Source organism: Medicago truncatula, chromosome 2, assembly GCF_003473485.1.
Source record: "Medicago truncatula cultivar Jemalong A17 chromosome 2, MtrunA17r5.0-ANR, whole genome shotgun sequence".
In the NCBI taxonomy this organism is placed as follows: domain Eukaryota; kingdom Viridiplantae; phylum Streptophyta; class Magnoliopsida; order Fabales; family Fabaceae; genus Medicago; species Medicago truncatula.
Window position 1 is genome coordinate 36,198,677 of NC_053043.1, and position 25,048 is coordinate 36,223,724.

The 25,048-nt window shown below is 35.2% G+C and overlaps 1 protein-coding gene across 1 annotated transcript; it reads right to left on the minus strand.

Moving 5' to 3' along the window:
• Positions 1–5,646: 5,646 nt before the first annotated feature.
• Positions 5,647–8,724, minus strand: LOC112419426 (protein FAR1-RELATED SEQUENCE 5-like). The gene is made up of 5 exons (XM_024777093.2): positions 6,634–8,724; positions 6,365–6,553; positions 6,232–6,288; positions 5,918–5,939; positions 5,647–5,726 (listed from the first exon to the last, which is right to left on the minus strand). Exons 1-5 carry the CDS (start codon positions 8,722–8,724, stop codon positions 5,647–5,649), a joined length of 2,439 nt encoding a protein of 812 aa, XP_024632861.2.
• Positions 8,725–25,048: the final 16,324 nt, after the last annotated feature.

Here is a 25,048-nt window from a genome sequence, read left to right on the forward strand (position 1 = left end):
TAAATGGCCAAAATGTCTGCTTTTCTTAAAGGACCATATTGTCTCAGCTATTTTTATTTTTTATTTTTTTAAGAAAGATAAAAAGGAATAAATTAATCAAAGAATTTTCACGTCCGCACAATGAGTGCTAGATAAGGACTCAAAAGTATCAATCATATACAAAGAAAGAACCAATCTTGCAAACCCATCATTAGTTCAAGCATAAAGAAATTGAACACGTGAATGTAAATGTTTTGGAAGAACCGAACACAACACGGTTTGGTTTAAAATAAAATTTACCAAATTAGCCTTTATGTCAACCAGATTTTAAATATTAAAAGATGGTTTTTTGGTAAAAAAAATAATAAGTGGGAGTAGCATGTTAATTTACACTATGTGGGCGTAAATTAACGGCCTTATATATGTATATATATTTATACTAAGGTTCCATCTTTTATTTCAACTACTATTTTAAATAAAATGTGATAAGTTTCTTTATTATACGCCTAAGATTCGATTCACCAAATTAAAGTTTCACCTTATATTTCTACTATTATTTTAAATGAAGTTAATTATTTTAAAGAAAATGCGATAAGTTTCTTTATTATTGCAGGTGAGATTCGATCCACAAATTATTCTCTTATTCTGTTGGTCCACGACACCAACGAATGCTCTTGGATGCTGCAATAATTGATCTTTTGGCGCTTGCTGTCTTTCTTAACTTTTCTGCCTCACTTCCACGAATTTTGCTTTATAAATGACTTTTGCAAAATTATATTCCATTAAACTTTTTGATGTCTTTGATGGTGGATTCTAAGGTGAGGGAACAGTTAAGTCCCTCATCGATGGATCATGTATAATATATCATTAGATCTTTAAAAATTATTTAAGGGTTTAGATTCATTAAAGAAAAGAGAGTAACACATATGCCTTTTTCCACTCAATCTCTCCTCCTAGTTGGCTTCTTCAACAAAGGGGTGCTAACCAGTAACCACCAAAAAATAGCGATCTCATGTTGTAGATAATCCTGAAGATCTTCTCATAGTTGAGGAACATGAGGATGATGGTCTGCCAACACAACACACCAACGATGATCAAGTTTAGGATATTCGAAATAAATAAAAAATTATGGCTTACCTAATACATTCATTTCACACTGTTATCTGCCTATATATTCCTTTCGAACCATGTTTCTCATCTTCTTTCTATAATTATGGCTATAAATATATATTAAACATTAGATTTGGTTGCAAATTTAGGCAAAATACTTTGAATAAATTTTAAGATTTCAAATCGTTTTTTTTTTTTTTTTATCAATTGCCAATGTTAAGCCATGAGAAATTCATATGAATTGTGCTTTTTTTAATCAATTGTCAAACTTGAACCATTGTTACTAGGTTTGAAGTTTATTTGATTTGAGTTTTCTCTTTCCATTGTTACAAGGCTTGAAGTTTTGTCTTCTTAAAAAAAATTTGATGGAGGAAGTCATTATAGAAGAAATAGAAAGAAGAGATTAAGGAAGAAAGAGAAGGATTTGGATCCTCAGCTGCAGTATCTTCTGCTGCAATGTCTACGGCTAAATCTGAGCCATTGGATTAAATAAATAATTAATTAAAATAAATAATAATAAAAATATGAAAACTGCCCAATTACATCATGTCGTGCGCGCGTTATTTTGTTTTCGAATGGCAAACAAGAACACACAACTCAGTGAGTGAGAATGACAAAATCTTCAAAAATCAGATACACCGTCTCTTTCAACAATCACCTATTCAAACCCCTAAATTTCTTTTGGGTGCGGTATGTGCCGATTCAAGTTGCGAAACGCGATTTGAAGAACCAGGGATCAAAATTTTCATCGTTGAGTGATCAGTGGTCCTCTATTCAATTCTCATCATCTCACTTCTCATCTTTCTTGCGGTTCAAAATCTGGCATATACATGTTATTGGGTTCTGTGAATTGGGTTAAACCGGGAGATAAGTTTTTCAGGTTTTAACATTGATAAAACTAAAAAGAAATTTTGTTAGAAATCACTGCTTAGTGCTTCCTATAAAATGGATAAGTTATTGAGTGTGGCTCTGTGTGTTTTGCTATGTGCTTTGAGGTGGATGGTGAATTGGTGAGTAATTTTACTAAGGAGTCACAAGTGATTTTAACTAATATTTCTTCTGCAATTTTCTGGTATTGGTGGCTTAGCTTTAAAATTGCCTCAGTCTCAAATTCGGACAATTATTAGAATTGTTTTTGGAGTATGATCGCATTTTTCATTGAGTTCGAGTTGGACATCCACATCTCAAGCCATGCTCTTGTCATAGGATTATGTTTGTATTTTGCCATGTGAGTTGTTGGGTTGCAATTAGATTTATTGGCTTTACTGGATTTTGTACTGCATTTAGGAGGTTTTTTTAGTAAAAGTTAGTTCTCCTTAAATAGAAATATGGTCATTGGGTAATGGAGCAAGTTGTGTGGACTTATTATGCATGCCTTGTGGCTTGGTAGAGTTTGGTTTGGTTAGTGCATACTAGTTTGTAGGATTTGAAAGTGCAAAAGAGATTGTACAAAACTGCTATTAAGCCTTTATTTTTTTGAACATGTACTGGTTTGGAGTATTATATCATGTTGCTTGGATTTTAAATTAAAAAACTTATTTTAATGATGGTACAAACTCATTTTAGAGAAGTTAAAACAATATAACTTTTGATTATTTAAAAAAAAAAATACATTATTAAATTCATTTCTTTTTTACTTTTGGAAGTCACGGAATATGCAAATTTGGCAAAATGTGTCGGAAACCTGTCAAGTTATTTTTGAATGTACACGTAAGTTGTTACAAGGATGGAAGGAAGTGTAACGCCCTAGTTATTTATTTAATTATTTTATTATGTCGAGTATACATATATTATTATATATGATGTTCGATGATTTATGCGGAGTATATATATGCATATATTTGTATATATGTGATTTTTTGGATGTTTTATGTGGTGCATTATTTTATTATATGGTTTATTTAATAATAATTAAAATAAGTATGAAATAGTAATTATTTTGAGGTTTGAGGAAATAATAGGAGTTATTAGAAATTATGGGGAGTTAAGTGTAATTAGGAGGGAGTTACTTTTAAGAGGAAAGTTATCAGAGAAGTCAGAATTAGTTTTACGTAGAAGCAGTTTTTGGGAGAAAGCAAGAGAGAACCAAAGAGGAACCAAGAGTGGACTTTTGCTGCACATTTCTTCTGCAATTTTAAGGTAAGGGTGAGGTTTACTTCAATAGTGTAGATTTTAAATTCTGATTTTGTGTTTAACAGAGTTCTGGTGAAAATTGGGAAATTATGGGTTTTGTGAGAATTGATGATTTTGGGGTAGAGAATGTAGTTCTGGTGTTAGAAATAATCTCTGAATGTATACAGCAAGTCAATTTACATCTGTAAACTAATTTGGGGAGTGAATTGAAGAAAAATGGGATTTTGGGGAAAAACATGTTTTCTGCCCGTACAGAAGTTCATCGCTCGCCTCGCGAGCAGCTGTGCTCGCCATGGCGAGTGAGCAACTTCATAGCTCGCCTCGCGAGCAGACCAACTCGCCATGGCGAGTAGCCCATATCAAAACTTGATTTTTGAAAAGTTGTTATAAGATGTTTTGGGGATGGTTTAAGGTACCTGGATGATTTTAATGATGAATGGTGAAAGTTTTGGATTAAAAAGATGAACAGGGAGCTTAGAATTGGAGTTTGAGTGAGAAAATGTCACTTTTTCCCGAGAGTACCTGATTTTCACTCGCCTCGAGTTCGCCTTGAACTCGCCATGGCGAGCTAGTGTTTTTGTGAACTCGCCATGGCGAGCAGATGAGCTCGCGAGGCGAGTTGCACAGTTCCTGAGTGCTAACTTGCTTGTATGATTAGTAGTGGTTTGAGGTTGTTGGATTTGAGCATAGTTATATTTAATTGTGCATTGTTATGGATTGATGAATTGCTGGTTGTTGTTATTGCTGATGGCTATGATGTATGATTATTTATTAAACCATACATGTTGTATTAATTGGAGTCACATGGAGTTGCATTGCATGGTCAGTTGTATGTAGATATACACAGGTAGGTCCATTGCATATGCATAAAACAGCGGTGAGGGCTTCGGTCCTGGAGTACTAGTTGCTCAACAGCGGTGAGGGCCTCGGTCCTGATGAATGCTTTAATCATTCAAAAGCGGTGAGGGCTTCGGTCCTGTTTGGTACCACATGCATAATGCATTTCATTAAGAAGTCTAAGATGGTGTCTTAGCAGTGGTCATGTCATTTGCATGAGTCTTGGTTGTTGTTCGATTTTATCTGATGTTGATGTTGACGTTGAATATACATTTATTTATATATATTCATTGTGATCTTGATGTGTTGTTGATGTTATTGGTAATATGTACATTGTATACATACTTGCTAAATGGATTATTATGGTGATGTTGTTGTGGTTTGTGAATTAAATATTGATATTTGCAAGATTAATATGTTTGAGGTAATAGGGTGTTAGATTCATTTGATGATTTTAATATCTATATTTATTGTTGTGAATCTCACCCCTTCTGCTTGAAAACGTTGCCCTTCCTATGGGTAACTTGCAGGTGATCCTGAGTAGTAGGTGGTGGCTCAAAGTCGTGTCTAGGGCTCTGATACGTGGGATGGGAATTATCATTTTTGTTATTGTTGCTTTTCCTTTCCATGTATCAAATTTTGGAACTTGTGGTGTGGAGCCTTTTTGTTGTCTTTGAACTATGATGTTGAATTTATGTTAAGGCCTTTAATGCCAAAGATTATTGTTGGATGTTCATGAGGTTATGGATTTTGAAAACTATTCCGCTGTTATGTTTTCATATATATAAGTTGATTTGATTAAATAGTTCTATTTTCTATTTAAGAATTTTGAAATGACGTGTAGCATGCCCGTTGTGGGATTACTCTGATGTTTATATGCTATTTTATTGTTTTTGGGTAACGGGGTGTTACAGGAAGCATATATGTGTAAAGCTAGGCTGGGGGAGGGCGAACAACACCGTATCAGCCGACAGGAGCAGCAGTTCAGTGCTGGGAGAGGGCGAACAGCAACCTGCTATGCGTGCTGTCAGCACCATATCAGCTGGCGGCAGCAATTCCACACAGCAGCAGCACATCAGGTGGCAGAAACCAGGCACGGGAAGGCTTAAGTGTAATGTTGACGCAGAATTCACGAGATCCTTGAATGTTATTGGTGTTGATATGTTTATAAGGGACGAAGCTGGACAGTTTGTGGCAGCCAAGACGCTACGGTCTAGTCCTATATGTGAATCGGGTATAGGTGAAGCTTTGGGCCTCTCATACGCTATCCAATGGGTACATGAGCTGAAACTCACTAATGTCGACTTTGAGATGGATGCCAAAAGGGTTGTAGATTATTACAATAAGGTAAGCAATGATATATCTGAATTCAGCGCAACCATTGATGATTGTAGACGTTTATGTTGTTATTGGTTTGAAAACTCTAAGACAAAAAGAGCTGCGTAAGGGCCACCTATATGTTAATTATACAAAAACAGCTGCTCCCGTATAACAAAAGAACGCATACCCCTTCCTCATAATTCACATAGAAAAAACTTAGACAAAAAACTCCAGCAAGGCTGCCACCCCCCAATACCATACCATTACCTACACTACTGTTTGAAAGAAAAACAAACCAAAAGCCATAGCAACCAACATCCGTGCATGACCAGCCCTTGAAGCATGAACTGGAAAAAAACCACCCCACAAACAAAACCAAAGACAGCTACTGCACCTTCAATTTGTGTGAGTGTGTCCAAATGTTTTACATTTGTGGTTTCCACACAAGTATTCATCCTCATTTTATACTTTGGTTCTAATTATAACAATATAGAATTCATTTACTTTTGTAAACAAGAAAAGCAAATGGATGTTTTACTTGCATTGACATTTGACAGCACCTAATCAAACAACAAAGAAATAGTACAATAATTGTAAAAGGGGCTTATGTAAAGCAACACCTAATTAAAAATTCATGATAACACTTAAATAACTAATCAAAAATAGCAGCTAATAAAAAAAAAACTCATGTCAACACTGAATTTGTATCATAAGCTCTTCAACATCTCGATACAACTATGGGCCTCAATTCAAGTCTCTGGTACCATCATCAAATTGCTCCTATAATTTAAAAAATGCAAATTAATATTATATATATAGATTTGAAAGTGAATCGTATAATTTGAAATTTACCATCAATAAGCTAGTAAAACTAGCAACACCGAATTGACTAGAAGTTCCATCGTCTCCCTACATAAAACCCAAAATAATTTAAACACTAAACATAGTTAAGGTCATTCACAAATTCAAATTGTTATTAGCTAACCATAGATGGTTGATTGTATGCATTATTAAGCCATATAGGTGCGCTTGTAATTGACGATGCAAATGGCTGTTGACGTTGTAAATCACTAGTGTTGGACACAACATATTGCTTTTGACTTTGTGGAGCACTTATGTTTGACACTTCATCCCGCCTCTTTATATTTTTGGAACCCTGCTTACCTTTGTTCTTCTACACGAAAAAAAGGAATATAAAGGTAAGCTTATGTAGTCAACAAAAACAAAAAATAAAACTAAATATATTAATAATACCATAGGTTCTTGAATTTGTGAAGCAATGGACTTCGCACGTTTCTTTCTCTTGGCCAGTTTTGTTTCTACCCAACCTTTCCAACGTTTTGAACCCTTTGGACCTTCGTTGTTCTTAAACCCCTTTACTTGTGTTGCACAATCATTAGTAATTGATATCTTTTTAATATTGTTAGAGGTTCCATTCACTTGTTCACTACTTATTTGCATATTTTGAAACTTTAGCATTTGCTCGTCCAATTCATCAGCAACTTCCTTAAGAAACTCAACAGCTTCTGGACTTCTACATCCTTCTGTGACTATCCTAATAAAGCGGGGACAAATTTCCTTATAACATTGTGCTGGAGATAAATCCAAGTCTTCTACCACATGACTAACACCAATAGTTTGTGAAGCTCTACTTCTTGCTATCTTTGTCCACCTCTTTAAAATATAAGGCTCAGGCACTGATGTAACGTCCGTATGAATGAAGACTTTTAAGCAATGACAACAAAGTCTGCCAAAGCTTTCAAATTTACGACAAGAGCAACAAATTGTATTCTTTTCCAAATCGAAGGTCACTTGCCATTCTCCCATATTCCTTTTCTTGGCAATAACATAAGTAGATGATGATGTTTGTATGTCCATGCTTTTCACAAAGCATGCTTCAAACAACTCATACTCACGTTGGAATAAGTCGAAAATAGTAGGAGTATAAAGCTTGGACACTTGTTGCAAAATATCAGAATATGAGTTCTTTAGTCTTGGAATTTTTTGGCGTGCTTCAAATTCACACTTCAATTCTTTATACCGCTTTTCTTCTACAACATCTTCAAAACGCTCAAAAAATTTAATTAAATCCAAGTTCTTACTCATAAAATTTTTAATATCTGCATTCACACTTTCACTAAGTTGAGTGCTTCGCATCCCTAATGTCAAAGTCTTCTTCATGTAACAAGATGCCCATTTCTCCTTTATATTGTACATTCTTTGCAACCAATCATTTTTCTGAACACCATACTTTATAAGGAGGGATGTCCAACCATCTTCAAATTGTTCTACATCTTCATAACCATACATGCATTTCTTAAAGTCACTAAGAAAATAAGATTCCCCCTTCATTAAATTTCCTAAGTGTTTAATTCCATTTTGCATCAAGTGCCACGTACATAAACCATGGTAAGCTTCAGGCATAACCTCGGCTAATGCTTTTGCCATTGATTTGGCTTGATCAGTAAAAACTGTTTGAGGCATTTTCTGCTTATGTGCTTCTAGAAATGTCTCAAATAGCCACTCGTATGACTCGGCAGTTTCGTCATATAATAATGCAGCTCCAAAAATTACGGCTCCTCGATGGTGGTTAAATCCCGAGATGATTGCTAGTGGTCTGTGCGAACTATTTGTGCAATATGTTGAATCAAGAGAAACAACATCACCAAAATAACTGTAATCAACCAGCATCCTAGCATCTGCCCAAAACACATTGGTGATTTGATCTTCAATATCTAGCTGATAAGCATGGTAGAAAGTTGGATTTTCTACCGTCTTTCTTTGAAAGTATTGCAATAAATAGCCGGCCTCCCCTTGTACCAAACTTCTTTCTCTTTTTTTCCGAAGATAATTCTTTTGATCAAGACGTATAAAACCCAAGTTAGTTCTGCCTCCTACTTCTTTACTCAATAAATCAAATGATTTCTTTTGTTGTACACCGACACTATCAGCTAGTTCAATTTGTTGACAATGAATTTCAGAAACCTTTCGTTGAGACGACAACATATGAGTTGTTTCTGGCAAAAGTAACTCGTGGTTGTGGTCCTCCACAAAATCATGCACCATCAATTTTCCATCCACATTCTTAAGTCCTAACCTTGCTTCACAATTTGTTCTGGTCTCTAGTCTTGGATTCTTTGTTTTATAATCTCGCTTGTCTGGCTTTCGCATGCCTTCTTTGCAGCAAACAAACCTACAAGAAGAAACTGAACCATCCTTTTTTCTGTGTGTATAATCTTTCCTCACTCCGAATCCAACCTTACCACCGTAAGTGTTCCAGAACTCCCAAGCATCTTCAAAGCTACAGAAAACCATATCTACTTTTGGCTTCCAATCTTCATTCATCTTGTATCAAAAGTCTTAAAAATTCCTAAAAACAAAAAATGTATATCTTATTTGCGGTAGCCAAATGTATACCTTATTTAATTATAAATGAGTATAAACAATCTAAATTATCATCGTAAAAGAGTATATATAACTCACAAAAGAAACAATTATACATGAATATAAACAATCGAAATTAACGTAAAAGAGTATATATAACTCACAAAAGAAACATATATATAATATTTAATGTATCACATTTTAAAATCAATTCTCAACTCTGTTGGTTAGTTTTTTGTAATCATAAAAGTGAATGAGGACAAACATGTGAAATAATTTGTTTCTTATATAAGTAATGAGGACAAGCAAGTGAAAAATATTACAAGTAAAAGTAATGGATCAGCATATGAAATTAGTTATGACCAATGGAGAAAAAACAATAGACGTACCTGAGATTTGAGACAATCGAAAAAGTAAATAAGGGCAATTGAATATTAGTGTTCTTTGTGTTTTGGCACAAGCTAGTTAGTTTTTGCAGCAACGATGAATAACTTCCCTGGTAGAAACAAAATAACGCGCGCACGACATGATGTAATTGGGCAGTTTTCATATTTTTATTATTATTTATTTTAATTAATTATTTATTTAATCCAATGGCTCAGATTTAGCAGTAGACATTGCAGCAGAAGATACTGCAGCTGACGATCCAAATCCGAAAGAGAACGATGAAGGTTTTTTTCTGGAGAAAAAAGAAGAGAGTAGGGATTGGATGGAACAAGCCATATGTACTACTCTTTTTTTCTAATAAAATCTAAACCATTAGATCATTTTTAAAGATCTAATGGTATATTATAGATGGTCCACCGGTGAGGGACTTAATTGCTCCCTCACCTTAGAATCCACCGTATTATAAAATCATTAATAAAAATAAGTTTTGTTCTTAAATATAAAATTTCCTACAAATTTTTAAATATGTTTATTATTCTATTTTCAAACATATCATTTATTAATAGTAATTTGTTTTAGAATATGAAAAATTAATATTTAATATATAAAAAATGTTAAAGAGTGTCTTCTGATCACTTTGTAATGACTTTAAGTAGTAAGGTTTTTAAGAAATTTTGTGTAATTAATGTATTAGAAATTGTAATAATTAATTTTTTAAAAGAATAATTTTCTCAATATAAAATCTTTTAAAAGTGATCTGGAATAATCGTTAGCAAGACTCTTAATATATTATACACAAGTGTAATTTAGTAATAGTCATAGCAATTAAAAAAAAAATACTTCAACAATTTTTTTGATACTTGCAATTTTTTATACACATTCTTTTAAAAACTCTTAATATACTCCATTCGTTTTTAAATATAAGCAAATTTGACTTTTTAGGTTCATTCAATCAATGATGTATGTGATTCATATTATAGACTACATACATCATTAATTGAATGAACCTAAAAAGTCAGTTTTGCTTATATTTAGAAACGGAGGGAGTATTAAACTGATTTGAGGACAATGAGCGATCAGTAATTCAGTATGTTTCTTTTTTAAAAAAGACTTAATACATGCTTTGGTCCCTTAACTTATTTTTGAATTTCAATTTGGTCCCCTAACTTTAAATTGTCTCAATTTGATCCCCTAAGTATACCCCCGTTTATCCAACTGGTCCTTTCTGTTAGTTTTTGTCAAAAAACGTTAACTTTGTCCATGTTGGCTACATGAACAAAGTTAACGTTTTTTGAAAAATACTAACAGAAATGACCACTTGGATAAACGGAGGTATACTTAAGGGATCAAATTGAGACAGTTTAAAGTTAGGGGACCAAATTGAAATCCAAAAATAAGTTAAGGGACCAAAACATGTATTAAACCTTTAAAAAAAATAATGAACAATAAAGGGTATATGACCCCACTTACCTTACTTTGGAACATTTTTTTTTTAGGGAACCTACTTTGGTTGGAACATGAAACGTTAACGAATAAACAAAAAAAAATTCAAAAAAAAAGTTAAGATAAAGTTACCTCAAATAATATTTGGTCTTCTTCTCCTGGACCAGGATCTGCTGCTGTAGTTGAAAGAATACAATTTCACACATTTGTTCAAAAAAAAAAAAAAATACAATTTCACACATTTTTCAATTATAATCATGAGTTAAAAATTGTGTTGTACATTACAACACCAAATCCATTTCTCTTATGTTTTCTTTCATAAAAATAATGGATAATTAATAAGTTAATTGATAGATTATAGTTTAGTTTATAACTGATTATTGATAATTTATAACTAGAGAAATGCTATTTTGTATGGCAATTTCACGGACGCGTGAATACGTCCATTTTCCACGCGCTGCACTTCTGTTTATTTTTTTAATTAAAAAAAGAAAATTAGCTTGCTTTCGTTCTTTCTTCCTTAACAAATTTGTGTAGAGGAACAACAAATGATTCTTCAAAGCTTCAATACTTCTCTCAGGTGACACACCCTTTCTTTCTAATTTCACAGTTGCCTCCACAAACTCTCCTTTTTCTCTATCCAAAACCAGCGAAGAAGATGAACCATATCCATTTCCATTTACACCTTGAAAACAACTATCAATTATTCTACTTGGGTTATTTCACACAAATGAGAATGAATTCCAATCAAAGGTTTGAATCACGGTGAGGAAAAACAATTGGGACAAGAGTGGTGAAATTGGGTTTTATTTCTATTATTAATGGCGAGTTATCCAGATCTCCACAAAATGCAAGCTACTTTTTTTTTTTAAATTAAAAAAATCAGAGAGTGCAGCGCGTGTAAAATTGGTGTATTCACGTGTCCGTGAATTTTCGTTGTGAAGTTCCCGTACCAAATAGCACTCCTGTTATAACTAATATTATTATATTTGATGATTGTTGACTGAGAGCTGGTAAACTAATTGAAATGTTTCGTAAAATTAGCGGTTTAACATTCTTAATTCATAATAAAATTTATACTTGACGCGGTTGATTGAGGCTATTTAGATGCACTCATGGGAAGTATGTCCTTTCGACGTCGTGGAGGAAGTGGATTAAGGAAGGTGTACGTACGGCTACAACTTTAGTTCTAGTTAACGAAAGTCATACTGATGAATTTCCTCTTGAGTGGGGTTTGCATCAAGGTGATCCTCTTTCACCGTTTTTATTTCTGTTGGCAGCAGAGGGTTTGCATGTTATGATAAAAGCCATGGTTTAGTCTGAAACTTTTAGAGGATACAGTGTTGGTGTCGCAAATCATATGGTAGTGTCTCATCTTCAATTTGTTGATGACACTCTTCTCATTGGAGACAAAAGTTGGGCCAATGTTTCTGTTATGCGGGCCACTCTTGTTCTCTTTGAGGCCATGTCCGGATTGAAAGTTAATTTCCATAAAATTTCCCTAGTGGGGGTTAATATTATTAATTCTTGGTTGCATGAGGCAGCGTCCGTGCTGGGTTGCAAAGGTGGGAAAATGCCTTTCCTTTATTTGGCCGTTCCGATCGGCAGGGATCCAAGGCGGTTGTTGTTCTGGGAGTCAGTTGTTAATCACTTTAAATCTAGATTGATAGATTATAGTTAATTGATAAGTTATTCTTTGATAAAAATAGCGGATAATTGATAAGTTTATTGATAGATTATAGTTTATAACTGATGATTGTTAATTTATAACTGTTATCGCGATTTTCGGGTGCCAAGTCATTAATTAGGCTTGAACCTTTCAATCTTTGATATTCTCTATTTTTTCTTGGGAAGGGCAAAATTGAGAAAAAACCCTTAGATTCTAAGTTCGGGGGTCGTTTTCGCTACGGGAAGGTGTTAGGCACCCGGAGCGATTATGGTACTCCATAAGAACCGTTCTCCTAAGCTTATTTCTACGCTTTATTTTTATTGCCTACTTATTTAAAAGAGAAATTTTATTTGAGTGAAGAATGGGGGAAGAGAAGATGATTGGGATTTTATTTTACTTGGCTTGGAGGAGTTTTAACTCATTGCCTACGTACCCTTTTAAGGGATTAAAACCAAACGTAGTTCGTTCTCGAAAATTGTTTTTGTTTTTGTTGGTTGATTTTAAGTTTGAAAAAGGAATTTTGAAGAATGGAGATGAGAGGCCTCAAGGGCATGAGATTTGGAAAATGTGAGGTGGAAGTAGTTATTTTGTAAAATAAAGTCTAAGTATGATTAAAATTCATTGGGATTTTTTCTTAAGAAAACAAAAGGGAAATGAGGAGTTTTGACTCCTATTTTAGAAAAAAAGTTTTCAAGTGAGGTTATTCATATTTTTGAAAAATGATTTTTTTTCTAAGCGTTGTAAAACCTAAGCATACATCTAAGCGGTAATCATGCAACGTGTGTGCGTGTCGGTGCTTGTGTCGGTGTACATCCCTTATAATGTCCATAGTCCTTTACATTGTCCTAGATACATGCTATGGTCTTTGTGAAGAATTTTAAAAGGAACTAATCTATCTAAGATTATTACAAACCCAATTGATATAGAAATGAATAGAAAAAATGATGCCAAAATTATAGGATGAATGAAATGTGAGATGAGATGGTTAGTATCATAAAGCATAAAAATAGTAGAAAGGTAAACAAAATTGAATAGAATAGCAAGAGAGAAAAGAAAGTAATGAAATGAAATAAAGTGGTAAAAATACACCTAGAATTTAGGTATAACACTCATACATGCATATGACCTATAATTCCCTCATTATAGCCATTTTTTGAAAGGTTTGAATTTAAGCTACAATGTGAGGATCATAAGAGCACACACAAGCAAAGCATTATATCATATTCCTAGAGATATTTTCACACATTATTTCACATGCCAAAATATCACAATATGAAAAAATGCATCAAGAACATATATGGAATTTAATGAGCAAGAATTAAAAGAACAAAGTAAAGAAAATAAATGCAAAAATAAGCAAATAAATTCTAAAACTTAGAGGAAAAATCAAAATGATAGGGAAATATTTTTAGAAATTTTTTAGAAGCATAAAACACCAAGAAAGTGTAAAAAAGGTATTTAAAACACAATTAAAAAGCAATTAAAAAAAGAGGCTCAGCAGGATTTAATCTGGTCCACTGGATGAATCCAGAGGTCCAGATCTAACTCCCAAGATCACATCACAGCCACTGGATCTGGTAAAAAAAAAAAGCACAAAAGATAGTGTAAAAATGCAGGAAGCACAGTGACCGTTAGATCAAAGATCTAACGGTTCAAACAGAAGATATATCATATTCCACACAAAAAGTCACACACAGGATTCAAAATCAAACACACAGCAGCCATCAGATCTTGGAACAATCCAGATCTGATGGTTCACAGAGCGAGGGAACACAACAAGAGCACGCACGCGCGCGCGTGGGAACGGAGGGAGTATAAAAAGGATTTTTCACACAAAAAAACTCACAAAACCTTTTCCTCTTCTCTCTCTAAGTTAAACTTAGAGAGAGAAGCTCTCCCTTCTCTCTAAAACAAACACGACGGAGAAGATGGTGGGAGGGTGGCTGGAGCTGCTCCGGCGCGGTGGCCGGCCGGTTTCCGGCGGTGGCGCCACCGCGTCGGAGTTTTTTTTTTCTTTTTTTTTTTTTAAATTTTTATACCAAAAGCTTCGTCTCCTCCTCCTCTACACAAATCCGGCACTAGTTTTAGCGAGAACGGTTCGGTTCGGACTAGATCTACATTTTTCTTTGAAAATTTTTTCACACTTTTTTTTGAAAAAAAACCACGGATCTAGATATCCTTTTCGCTCTAGTGTCCGAATCCGGCCTCAAAATTTTCAAAATCCGAACGTACAAGCCTAGATCTACAAATACATATCCGTAACAAACTTTTTCACACTTTTTCTACACTACACATATGCGCGCGAAAACGGAGAAAAAGAGGAGAGAAATGTGTTACCTCTGTCGTAGAACGGAGAAAAATCTTCGGAAAACTTCGAGTCCTCCTCTTCTCCTCGCGCGCGCGCGCTATGTGTCCCGTCGGTGTTGTTTTTGAGTGAATCCGGTTCGGATTTGTTGATTTTGTGGTGGTTGGGGCTGTTTTGGAGCAGATCCGGTTTGGATCTGTTGATTTTGGTGATGAAGTGTTCTTGGTGTTCTTCCTCTTTTTCTCAGCTTTTTTCTGTTTTGATTCTGTTATGGATGAGAGAGAGAAAAAGATTCTGTTTTGGGAGTGATTGTGATTGATTCTGATTTTTCTGACTTGATGTGATGGATCTGACACATTTACTATTTATAGCCTGCCATGTGTATCTGAGAACCAATGAAAAAATGACATCTGGACCGTTTTGGACTTATGGACTAATCTGCAAAAAAGTTAATATGAGGACTAATCTGCAATAATAAAAAAAAGACTAAAAAAATGCAATTAAAAAAAGTATTGGACAAAAATGCAATTTTGGGACTCTTTTGGAGAACCGAAATGTAAATAAAAAAAATAAAATGAATTAAAATTGGTAATTGGTAAAAAGGTAAAGTGAAACGAAAAATAAAATCAACAAACGGACTAAAACGAACAAATTACCGACATGAGGTATTTTAAAATACCTCCCTGTCGAAATTTTGACAGGAAAAGACCAAAATGCCCCTAGGGACTAAACTGACCCAAACTGACTCAAATGCAATTTTGAAATGATTTTAAAAAGAGATTCAACAATGATTTGTACAGACAGATTGAAAAGACTCAGAGGCAAACACAGGGACTAAAATGGGTTCCACTGCAGGAAATGACCAAAATACCCTTTTTGTATGATTTTTGAAATAAAATGCAAGAAAAGTAATGCGACGTTTCAGAGAGTTCTTAAATGACTTGTAATGTCAGAAAAGACAGAGACAGTATGATATGTTTTAAAAAGAGAGTAAAGATTCAGAGAAAAATAACGACGAACTGACAAGTATCAGTGTTAGAAAAGAAGTTTGAATGAGTATTTTTAGGTCCAAAATCAGGGTATAACAATAACTAATATATGATATTTGATGGTTGTTTCCTAAATAGGTACTTTTCGGAAGATGTTCGCGGGAAGAAGAAAATTGAGTTCCTGGAGCTGAAGCAAGGTGATATGTCAGTAGTGGAGTATGCTGCTAAGTTTGTTGAGTTGACAAAGTTTTATCCGCACTATAACGCTGAGACTGTCGAATTCTCTAAGTGTATCAAATTCGAGAATGGCTTTCGTGTTGAGATTAAGTGAGCGATTAGGTATTAGAAGATCCAACAGTTTTCCGAGTTGGTAAGTAGCTACAGAATTATGAAGATGACACCAAAGCTCATTATAAGATTCTGAATGAGCGGAGGGGTAAGCACCAACAAAGTCGGGGTAAGCCTTACATCGCTCTGGCTGATAAGGGTAAACAGAGGGTGAATGATGATAAGAGAACCAGAAAAAGATATACTCCTACCAAATTTGTTTGTTTCCGATGTGGAGAAAGGGGTCATAAGAGTAACGCTTGTAGTGGTAATGTGAAACGGTGTTTCCATTGTGGTATGAAGGGACATACAGTTGCGGATTGCAAGCATGATGATGTGGTTTGTTTTAACTATGGTGAAGAAGGACATATTAACCCTCAGTGTCAGAAACCTAAGAAAGATCAGTCTAGTGGGAAGGTGATCGCTTTAGCTGGTACTCAGACAGTGAATGAGGATCATCTGATCAAAGGTACATGTTTCATTAATAGTACTCCCTTAATTACTATTATAGATACTGGTGCTACACATTGTTTTATTGCTGCTGATTGTGTTTCGAAATTGGGTCTTGTTATGTCGTCTATGAAAGGGGAAATGGTTGTCGAAACCCCGGCAAAGGGTTCGGTGACTAATTTTCTAGTGTGCTTAAAGTGTCCTTTGTCGATGTTTGATAGAGATTTTGCAGTGGACTTAGTCTGTTTGCCATTGAGTGGGATGGATGTGATACTAGGTATGAACTAATTGGAATTTAACTATGTTCATATTAATTGTTTTAGAAAGACGGTGCGTTTTTCTTCTGCCGAAGAAGGAGACACTGAGTTCCTGACTACTAAGCAGTTAAATAAGTTAATGTCTGATGGAATCGAAATGTTTTCTTTGATGGCATCCCTGTCTATTGAGAATCAAGTGGTGATTGATAAGTTGCAAGTGGTATGCGAGTTTCCAGAAGTTTTCCCTGATGAAATTCCTGATGTGCCGCCAGAGAGGGAAGTAGAATTTTCTATTGATCTTATTCCGGGTACGAAGCCTATTTATATGGCACCTTACCGTATGTCAGCTTCCGAATTAGCTGAGTTGAAAAAGCAGTTAAAAGATTTGCTTGATAAAAAGTTTGTAAGACCGAGTGTATCGCCCTGGGGAGCGCCGATGTTATTGGTTAAGAAGAAAGATGGTCGCATGAGGTTATGTATAGATTACTGACAGTTAAATAAAGTGACAATAAAGAATAAGTATCCACTTCCGAGGATCGAAGATTTGATGGATCAGTTAGTGGGTGCGCGTGTGTTCAGTAAAATTGAGTTAAGGTCAGGCTATCACCAGATCAAAGTGAAAGATGAGGATATTCAGAAGACGGCCTTTAGGACACGTTACAGACATTACAAATATTTTGTGATGCCTTTCGGTGTTACTAATGCGCTGGGAGTGTTTATGGAATATATGAATCATATTTTTCATACTTATCTGGATCGTTTTGTTGTTGTGTTTATAGATGATATTTTGATATACTCCAAGTCCGAGGAGGAACATGTCGAACATTTGAGAATTGTTTTTCAAGTGCTGAAAGAGAAGAAGTTATCTGCCAAGTTATCGAAGTGCGAATTCTGGTTGAACGAAGTGAGTTTTCTCGATCATATTATTTTCTGGTAGTGTTATTGTTGTGGATCCATCTAAGGTTGATACAGTATCGCAATGGGAGACTTCGAAGTCGGTTACCAAAGTTAGGAGCTTTTTGGGTTTGGCAGGTTATTACCGAAGGTTTATTGAAGGATTTTCCAAGTTAGCACTTATGTTAACTCAGTTGACTTGTAAAGGTAGATCTTTTGTATGGGATGTTCAGTGCAAAAACAGTTTTAATGAACTAAAGCAACATTTGACGACGGCTCCAATTTTAATACTGCCAAAATCCGGTGAACCATTTGTTGTATACTTTGATGCGTCTAAGTTGGGTTTAGGTGGTGTGCTTATGCAGAATAATAAGGTAGTAGCTTATACATTGAGGCAGTTGAGGATTCATGAACGTAATTATCCTATTCATGATCTTAAGTTAGCTGTAGTGGTTTTTGTACTTAAAATTTGGAGACATTATCTGTATGGTTCTAGATTTGAAGTGTTCAACGATCATAAAAGTTTGAAGTATTTATTTGACCAGAAAGAATTAAATACGAGGCATCGAAGGTGGCTTGAATTGCTAAAGGATTATGATTTCGGGTTGAATTACCATCCGGGTATGGCTAATGTTGTTGCAGATGCTTTAAGTAGGAAAACATACATATGTCTGCTATGATGGTTAGAGAGTTGGAGTTGCTTTAACAGTTCAGAGACTTGAGTTTGGTTTGTGAAGTGTCGCCACAGAGTGTGAAATTGGGGATGTTGAAGATCAACAACAAATTTTTGGATAGTATCAAAGAGGCTCAGAAGGTGGATGTGAAGTTGGTAGATTTCATGGTTGGCAATAATCAGACTGAAGATAGTGATTTTAAAGTTGATGATCAAGGAGTGTTGCGGTTTCAGGATAGAATTTGTATTCCTGATGATACAGAAATGAAAAAGATGATTCTAGAAGAAAGTCACAAAAGTAATTTGAGTATTCATCCGGGAGCTACAAAAATGTATCATGATTTGAAGAAGTTGTTTGGTGGTCCGGGTTGAAGCGAGATGTGGCACAATTTGTGTATGCGTGTTTAATTTGTCAGAAGTCGAAAGTTGAACATCAGAAACCTGCTGGGTTGTTGACACATTTAGATATTCCAGAGTGGATATGGGATAGTATATCCATAGATTTTGTGTCGAGTTTGCCGAATACTCCAAAAGGACATGATGTGATTTTGGGTAATTGTGGATAGATTGACGAAGTCGACTAATTTTATTCCAATTAACATCAGTTTTCCTGTATCTCAGTTGGCGGAGATTTATATCCGTGAGATTGTGAAGCTACATGGTGTTCCATCGAGTATTGTATCAGATAGGGATCCAAGATTTACTTCTAGATTTTGGAAGAGTTTGCAGGAGGCGTTGGGTTCTAAGTTGAGTTTGAGTTCGGTGTATCATCCGCAGACAGATGGACAGACGGAGAGGACAATTCAGTCGTTGGAGGACTTGTTGAGAGTTTGTGTACTTGAGCAAGGGGGAACTTGGGATAGTCATCTTCCATTGGTCGAGTTCACTTACAATAACAGTTACCATTCTAGCATTGGAATGGCACCGTTCGAAACGTTGTATGGTCGGAGATGCAGAACTCTGTTGTGTTGGTATGAGTCCAATGAGAGTGTAGTACTAAGACCATACATTATTCAACAGACTACTGAGAAGGTTAAGTTGATTAGAGAAAAGATGAAAGCGTCGCAGAGTAGACAAAAGAGTTACCGTGATAAGCGTAGGAAGGATCTTGAGTTTCAAGAAGGAGACCATGTGTTTTTTAGAGTCACCCATGTGACCGGTGTTGGACGGGCGCTAAAATCAAAGAAACTGACTCCGAGGTTTATTGGCCCGTATCAGATTTCGGAAAAAGTTGGGGTGGTTGCGTATAAAGTGGGTTTACCACCGCATCTTTCGAACTTACATGATGTGTTTCATGTGTCACAACTTCGGAAGTATGTTTTGGATCAATCTCATGTGATTCCAAGAGATGATGTGCAAGTGAGAGACAATCTTACGATCGAGACCTTACCACTGAGGATTGAAGGTCGTGAAGTGAAGAAGCTGAGAGGCAAGGAGATACCTCTTGTGAAAGTCGTTTGGGGAGGAGCGGCTGGTGAAAGTTTGACGTGAGAGTTGGAGAGCAAGATGTTGGAGTTGTATCCAGAGTTATTTGAATGAGGTACATTTTCGAGGACAAAAATATTCTAAGTGGGGGAGAGTTATAACACCCTTATTTATTATTTAGTTATTTTATCGAGTTTAGTGTCATTTTGAATAATTTATGTGAATAATTGCGATGTCTGATGTTTTGTGTTATGTGTTGGTGAATATTAGTAGCTTATTATAGTATTATTAGTGAATGAATAAAATTAAAATAGAATAATGTGGCAGTATGGGCAAAATTGAAATAAGAGGGAATGTATTAAGTTAGGAATAAGGAGAGGTTAGGAATAATGATGAATTTAGGTGTATTTTAATAATTATTTCGTTATGTCCATGAGTTGTTTTTGAAGCGTTTTCGATTAAGGTATGCATGCTTGAGTTTCGTAATTATAAGCGTGTGAATGAAATTATTGTTTATTTGCGAAGAATAATGTTGATTAATTGTGAAATTGTGACGCGAAGTTGATGTTGTTGTTATTGCATTTTAATTGTGTCATTGCATAATCATTTCACTTTAATTACAATGGCCTGGAATGGCACCACGATGGCCTGTATTGGTGATTTATTAAGTGAATGGAGTTGTAGCCTGTCAAAGCCGAATCATGGCATTAGCGAAGGGAGTTGTAGCTCTGTTGGTACCACATGCATAATTGCATTGCATTGCATTTGTTGAGTCATGTTGTTGCACTGTTGAGCGAAGTTAATTGATGATTTGTAGTTGGACTTATGTGAAGCATTGTTAATGATGAATTGCTGCTGTTTTGTATTGTTAAATTCTTTTACATGAATTATTGCTTATTTTTATCGAATGTGAAATCTCACCCCTTCTGTTTTACTGTTACCTCTACGTGGGTAACGTGCAGATATTCAGGAGTAGCAGATGATGTGAGTTGAATTCTCGTATTGTCATAGGAGTCATGTTCTGATATGTAACGAGATGGAGATTCTTATGTGTTTTATTTTCCATTGTTACGTATCTTCTTATAATTTGATGTTGGACCACTTTTAGTTGGATTTTATAGTGCCAAGTAATGCTTAAAGATTAAATATTTCCGCTGCGACATTATTTTGAATTATTGAAAGTAGTTTAATAAATAGTGAATTTAACTCTATTTGTGTTAAATGATATTTTGAAGGACGAAATGTGACATCCTATTTGCGATGAACTCTGATTTATTTTATATTATTTATATGTTGGGAAAACGGGGTGTTACAGTGCTCATATCACATTGGACAAAATGTGAGAGGAAAGTGTAAATTGGATTTCAAAGTGGAGGATCTGAAAGGCAAGAATGGGCAAGCGATTAAGCCTGCGTCGGTGGTGAAGACTATGATGGCTGCATGGATGGATACTGTGGACTCCAACACGTAGGAAGCATATATTGATAATTGGACCCGGTTCAAAGTTCTATGCGCAAAATTTCCCATGTTTTTGGAATATGTTGAAAAGACAATTTTGGATCTGGTTAAGGAGAAGTTTGTGAGGTTTTGGGTTGACAAAAATCTTCATATGGGGAATACTACAACAAACAGAGCTGAATCTGCACACGCTCGGTTGAAAAAGTACCTGAGTAGTAGTATGGGTGATTTGAGTACAAACTGGCAATCTGTTCATAACATGGTAGAGTTGCAACATACTGCAATACATGCTTCATTTCAGACGAGCATAATAATGCTTGAACATAGGTTCAAAGGAAAGTTATTTTGGTCTAATTTGATCCGGAACATTTCAAGGGAAGCTTTACATCATCTCCTAGTGGAGTACAATAAAGCACTTGAATTTGGTACGGATAAATCAAAATGTGGTTGTTTAAGTTTGATCACTTACGGATTACCGTGTGCGTGTATGATTGGTTTGAAGATCAAAAACGGAACCGCCCTCCATTTGGATGAAATTCACACCCACTGGAAGAGGTTGAGGTTCGAGTACAAGGTTGACCCGAAGCTTTCAAAAAAAAAAAAAAAAAACATCTCTCTATTTCCAGAATGAGATATTCTTCAGGTAATTTTAAAAAAAAAAAATGTTACTTTAGGTTCTGCCTAGGATTTTCTGTCTTAATTTCATGTACCGGTGCAATCCGGATTTTATACTCCAGACAATGTTAATGACTTTCGGATTATAAAATCCGAAATGTAGCATTTACGCCCCATGCAAGCGCATTTAAGGCTCATGCAAAGGGTGTATTGGGAAGTTCCAGAGTAATATTCTGAATTAGATAAGTGAGTTCCGGATTTTAAAATCCGAAATGTATCAGTGCACAAATCAGACTGATAGTTTTGTTACAATATTGCAGGCTCAGTTCAAGGACACCGATTACAACATGAAGTTGCATTTGAAGGAAAAATTCCGGCAATTTGTTTTACCAGAGACCACCTCTATGCGTCCACCACCAAATAAGGTCACCACCAAATGAGCTCCTAAGAAAGATAAGCAAAGCATTCGATCGACAAGGCGGTCCCCTTCTCTATGGGAGATTGTTGACTCCCAGGAGCAAGAGACACATGGTTCACAGACAAGATCAACAGGGACGAGTACAAAGAGTGCACGAAAAAGCAACATGTCATCTACTCCTCCTAAGTCAACTCCAAAAAACCCCAACAAGCCAACACCGGTTAAAGTCAATATACCACACAAAGACCAAATCCCAATTTGGATGCATAAATTTATTGAAAAGGTTACAGATGTACCCGGTGATAGCCATTGTGGGTTCTGAGTAGTTGCGGTCCTACGTAACTTGACTGTTGATGATCACACATTATTCCGGTACAACCTTTACAAAGAGCTTATCAGTGTAGAAAATGCCCGCTATCGGACGATGATTAATAATGATAGCGGTATAAAGAGGTCTTATGCACTCTATCCTACGCCGATATTGGGAATGCACCACGGGACAAATGGATGACCATGCCGGATATGGGTTTCCTCATCGCACAAAAATTCAACCAACTGATTGTTGTGTTGTCCACTGGGTTAAGGCCATCGGCAACCTATTTCCCTCTATGTGGTCCACCGCCGCCGCCAAGTATCTCTCCGTTGATGTGTCTGGCATATGTGAATGACAACCATTTTATGGCTTTGGATTTGAAGGATGGTTGTCTGATTCCTCCCACTTGCAATCTATGGAGACGACAGCACCGAGAGGATGCAGACAGCTGGCCTGATAGATATGTCAGCCGGATGGTAGATTATAATGAGCTAAGTCGGGCGGCGGGTTAAGCGATGGTAGAAGATGATGAAGAATTATACATTATTGAAAATCTTGATCCCGATGAGAGGGTTGGTCGTGTTGGTCCTGGTCCATGTGTGAAGGCTGAAAATGATGATAGCTCCATTGATCTTTCGGCGCCATAGATTAGATATATATCATTTGTTTAGTTGAGATGTATATCATTAGGCGAAATGTGTAATGATATAAATTCAACTCTTTTTTGGTATAATGATATATATATAAAAGGCTAAAATATGGTTTTGGTCCCTGCAAATATGCTTCGTTTTGGTTTTAGTCCCTGCAAAAAAAATTTGTTGTTTTTGGTCCCTGCAAATATGTCTCATTTTGGTTTTGGTCCCTGGCTCCACTTTTGTGATAATTTGTACACGTGTCACATGATGACTGAACCATTTATTAGAGAAATAGTCCCTGCAAAATCTTTTGATTTTGAAAAAGGTCCCTGCAAAATATTTTGTTTTTGGAAATAGTCCCTGCAGGGACTATTTCCAAAAACAAAATATTTTGCAGGGACCAAAAACAACAATTTTTTTTTTACAGGGACTAAAACCAAAACGCGATATATTTGCAGGGACCAAAACCATATTTTAGCCTATATAAAATCATTTTTTGATATAATATTTAAGTTAATTGCCTTTTATACATACATATATAATGATTTATTGAAAAACAATGATAAAACCCACAATGACATGCAAATTTGTTTCAGTTATGTGTACTGGTTGATTCCGGAATATACAATCCGGACATTTCTGGATTTTAAAATCCGGAATGCTGCGGGGGTATTTTTGGAAAAAAAATAGGGCGCGCGAGGAAAGACATAGAGTGGGAAAAGTAACACTCTTATATTAACAGTCTTATGACGAAGAATTGACAGATTAGTGTTTCTCATATTTATAGGCTGCCATTTCAATATATACGGGTATATATACGAGTATTTACTATTTAGATCATTCACGGTCGGATTGTGTTAACATTTTTATGGTCGGATGTAGTCAATGTTTATTTTAATCGTCATGTTCCTATGTAGTTTGGTCTAACGGTCTCCCTAATTTTGAAAAAAATAAAAAATAGGCATTCGCTAGTTCAACTAAGTGAACCTAAAACCGACTAATTTTCATGTTGGTTTGATTGTGGTTGTACTTCAATCGCGTTCAATCAAGTTACACAATCGTTAAATCAAGTTAAACCGCGATTGGCTCAACCTGTTTTATTCTTGAAATTTTATTTTAACATATTTAATATTTATTTATTTATCATCCGGTTCAACCTTTCAAATATGATTAAACTATGATTTGGTTGTCTTACCGGTTTATTTTGCGCAATACATTATAACAAATTTTGTCTAGTGCAATAACATTTATCAGGTCATCAATTACAAAATTCCAATTCAAAGTGATATTGCAAAGTCAAATTTCTTGCATGCGGAATTCTCTGTTGTGAACTGATGCTTAGCATTTATAAAATGAAGGTTGATATGCAAGGTTGATTATACTATTACTAGTTTTTATTTTATTACTATATAGTACTAGTTTAACGAGGTTCTTTGTAATAGTTTAATGGAATAATGGTTGCACAAGAAACTTGTAAGCATAATCCGTGGTATGTGACGCAAACAAATTAAGAAAAGCAGCAAGGAGCAAAGCATATTATGAATAAGAGGATTGCTTTATATATATATTAAAGAGAATTTTCAAAAGAATATGAATCTGAGGGATATCTTTTAGAGAATACAAAAAAAGCGTGAAGTATAGTAATATATTTAGAGGTAATTTTCTTTCTTGTGTTTTGTTTTGTTAGTAGATTAGCAATGATTATCTTTTTTAATTTTTTTCTTTTTTTAATTAGCATTTGTTTGTTATAACCATTTTTCTGCTCTTGTAATTGTATAGAGCTGTCAATTGCATTCCTCAAGAGAAAATATTATCTGATACTGCTGCAACTTTCTTTAAGGTATTGCTTTTCCATCAACAAAAGAAATTTAGTTGTCTGTGTTTTTAATAGTACGTTTTTAGAGAATATTAGGTAAATAGGGAGAAATATATTGAGACAAATTTGAGATCAAATTCGACAAAAAGTTATATGGTTGTTGCCCTTCAAATACATGGTTTACATAGTTTAGTGGATTGTTAATAAATCC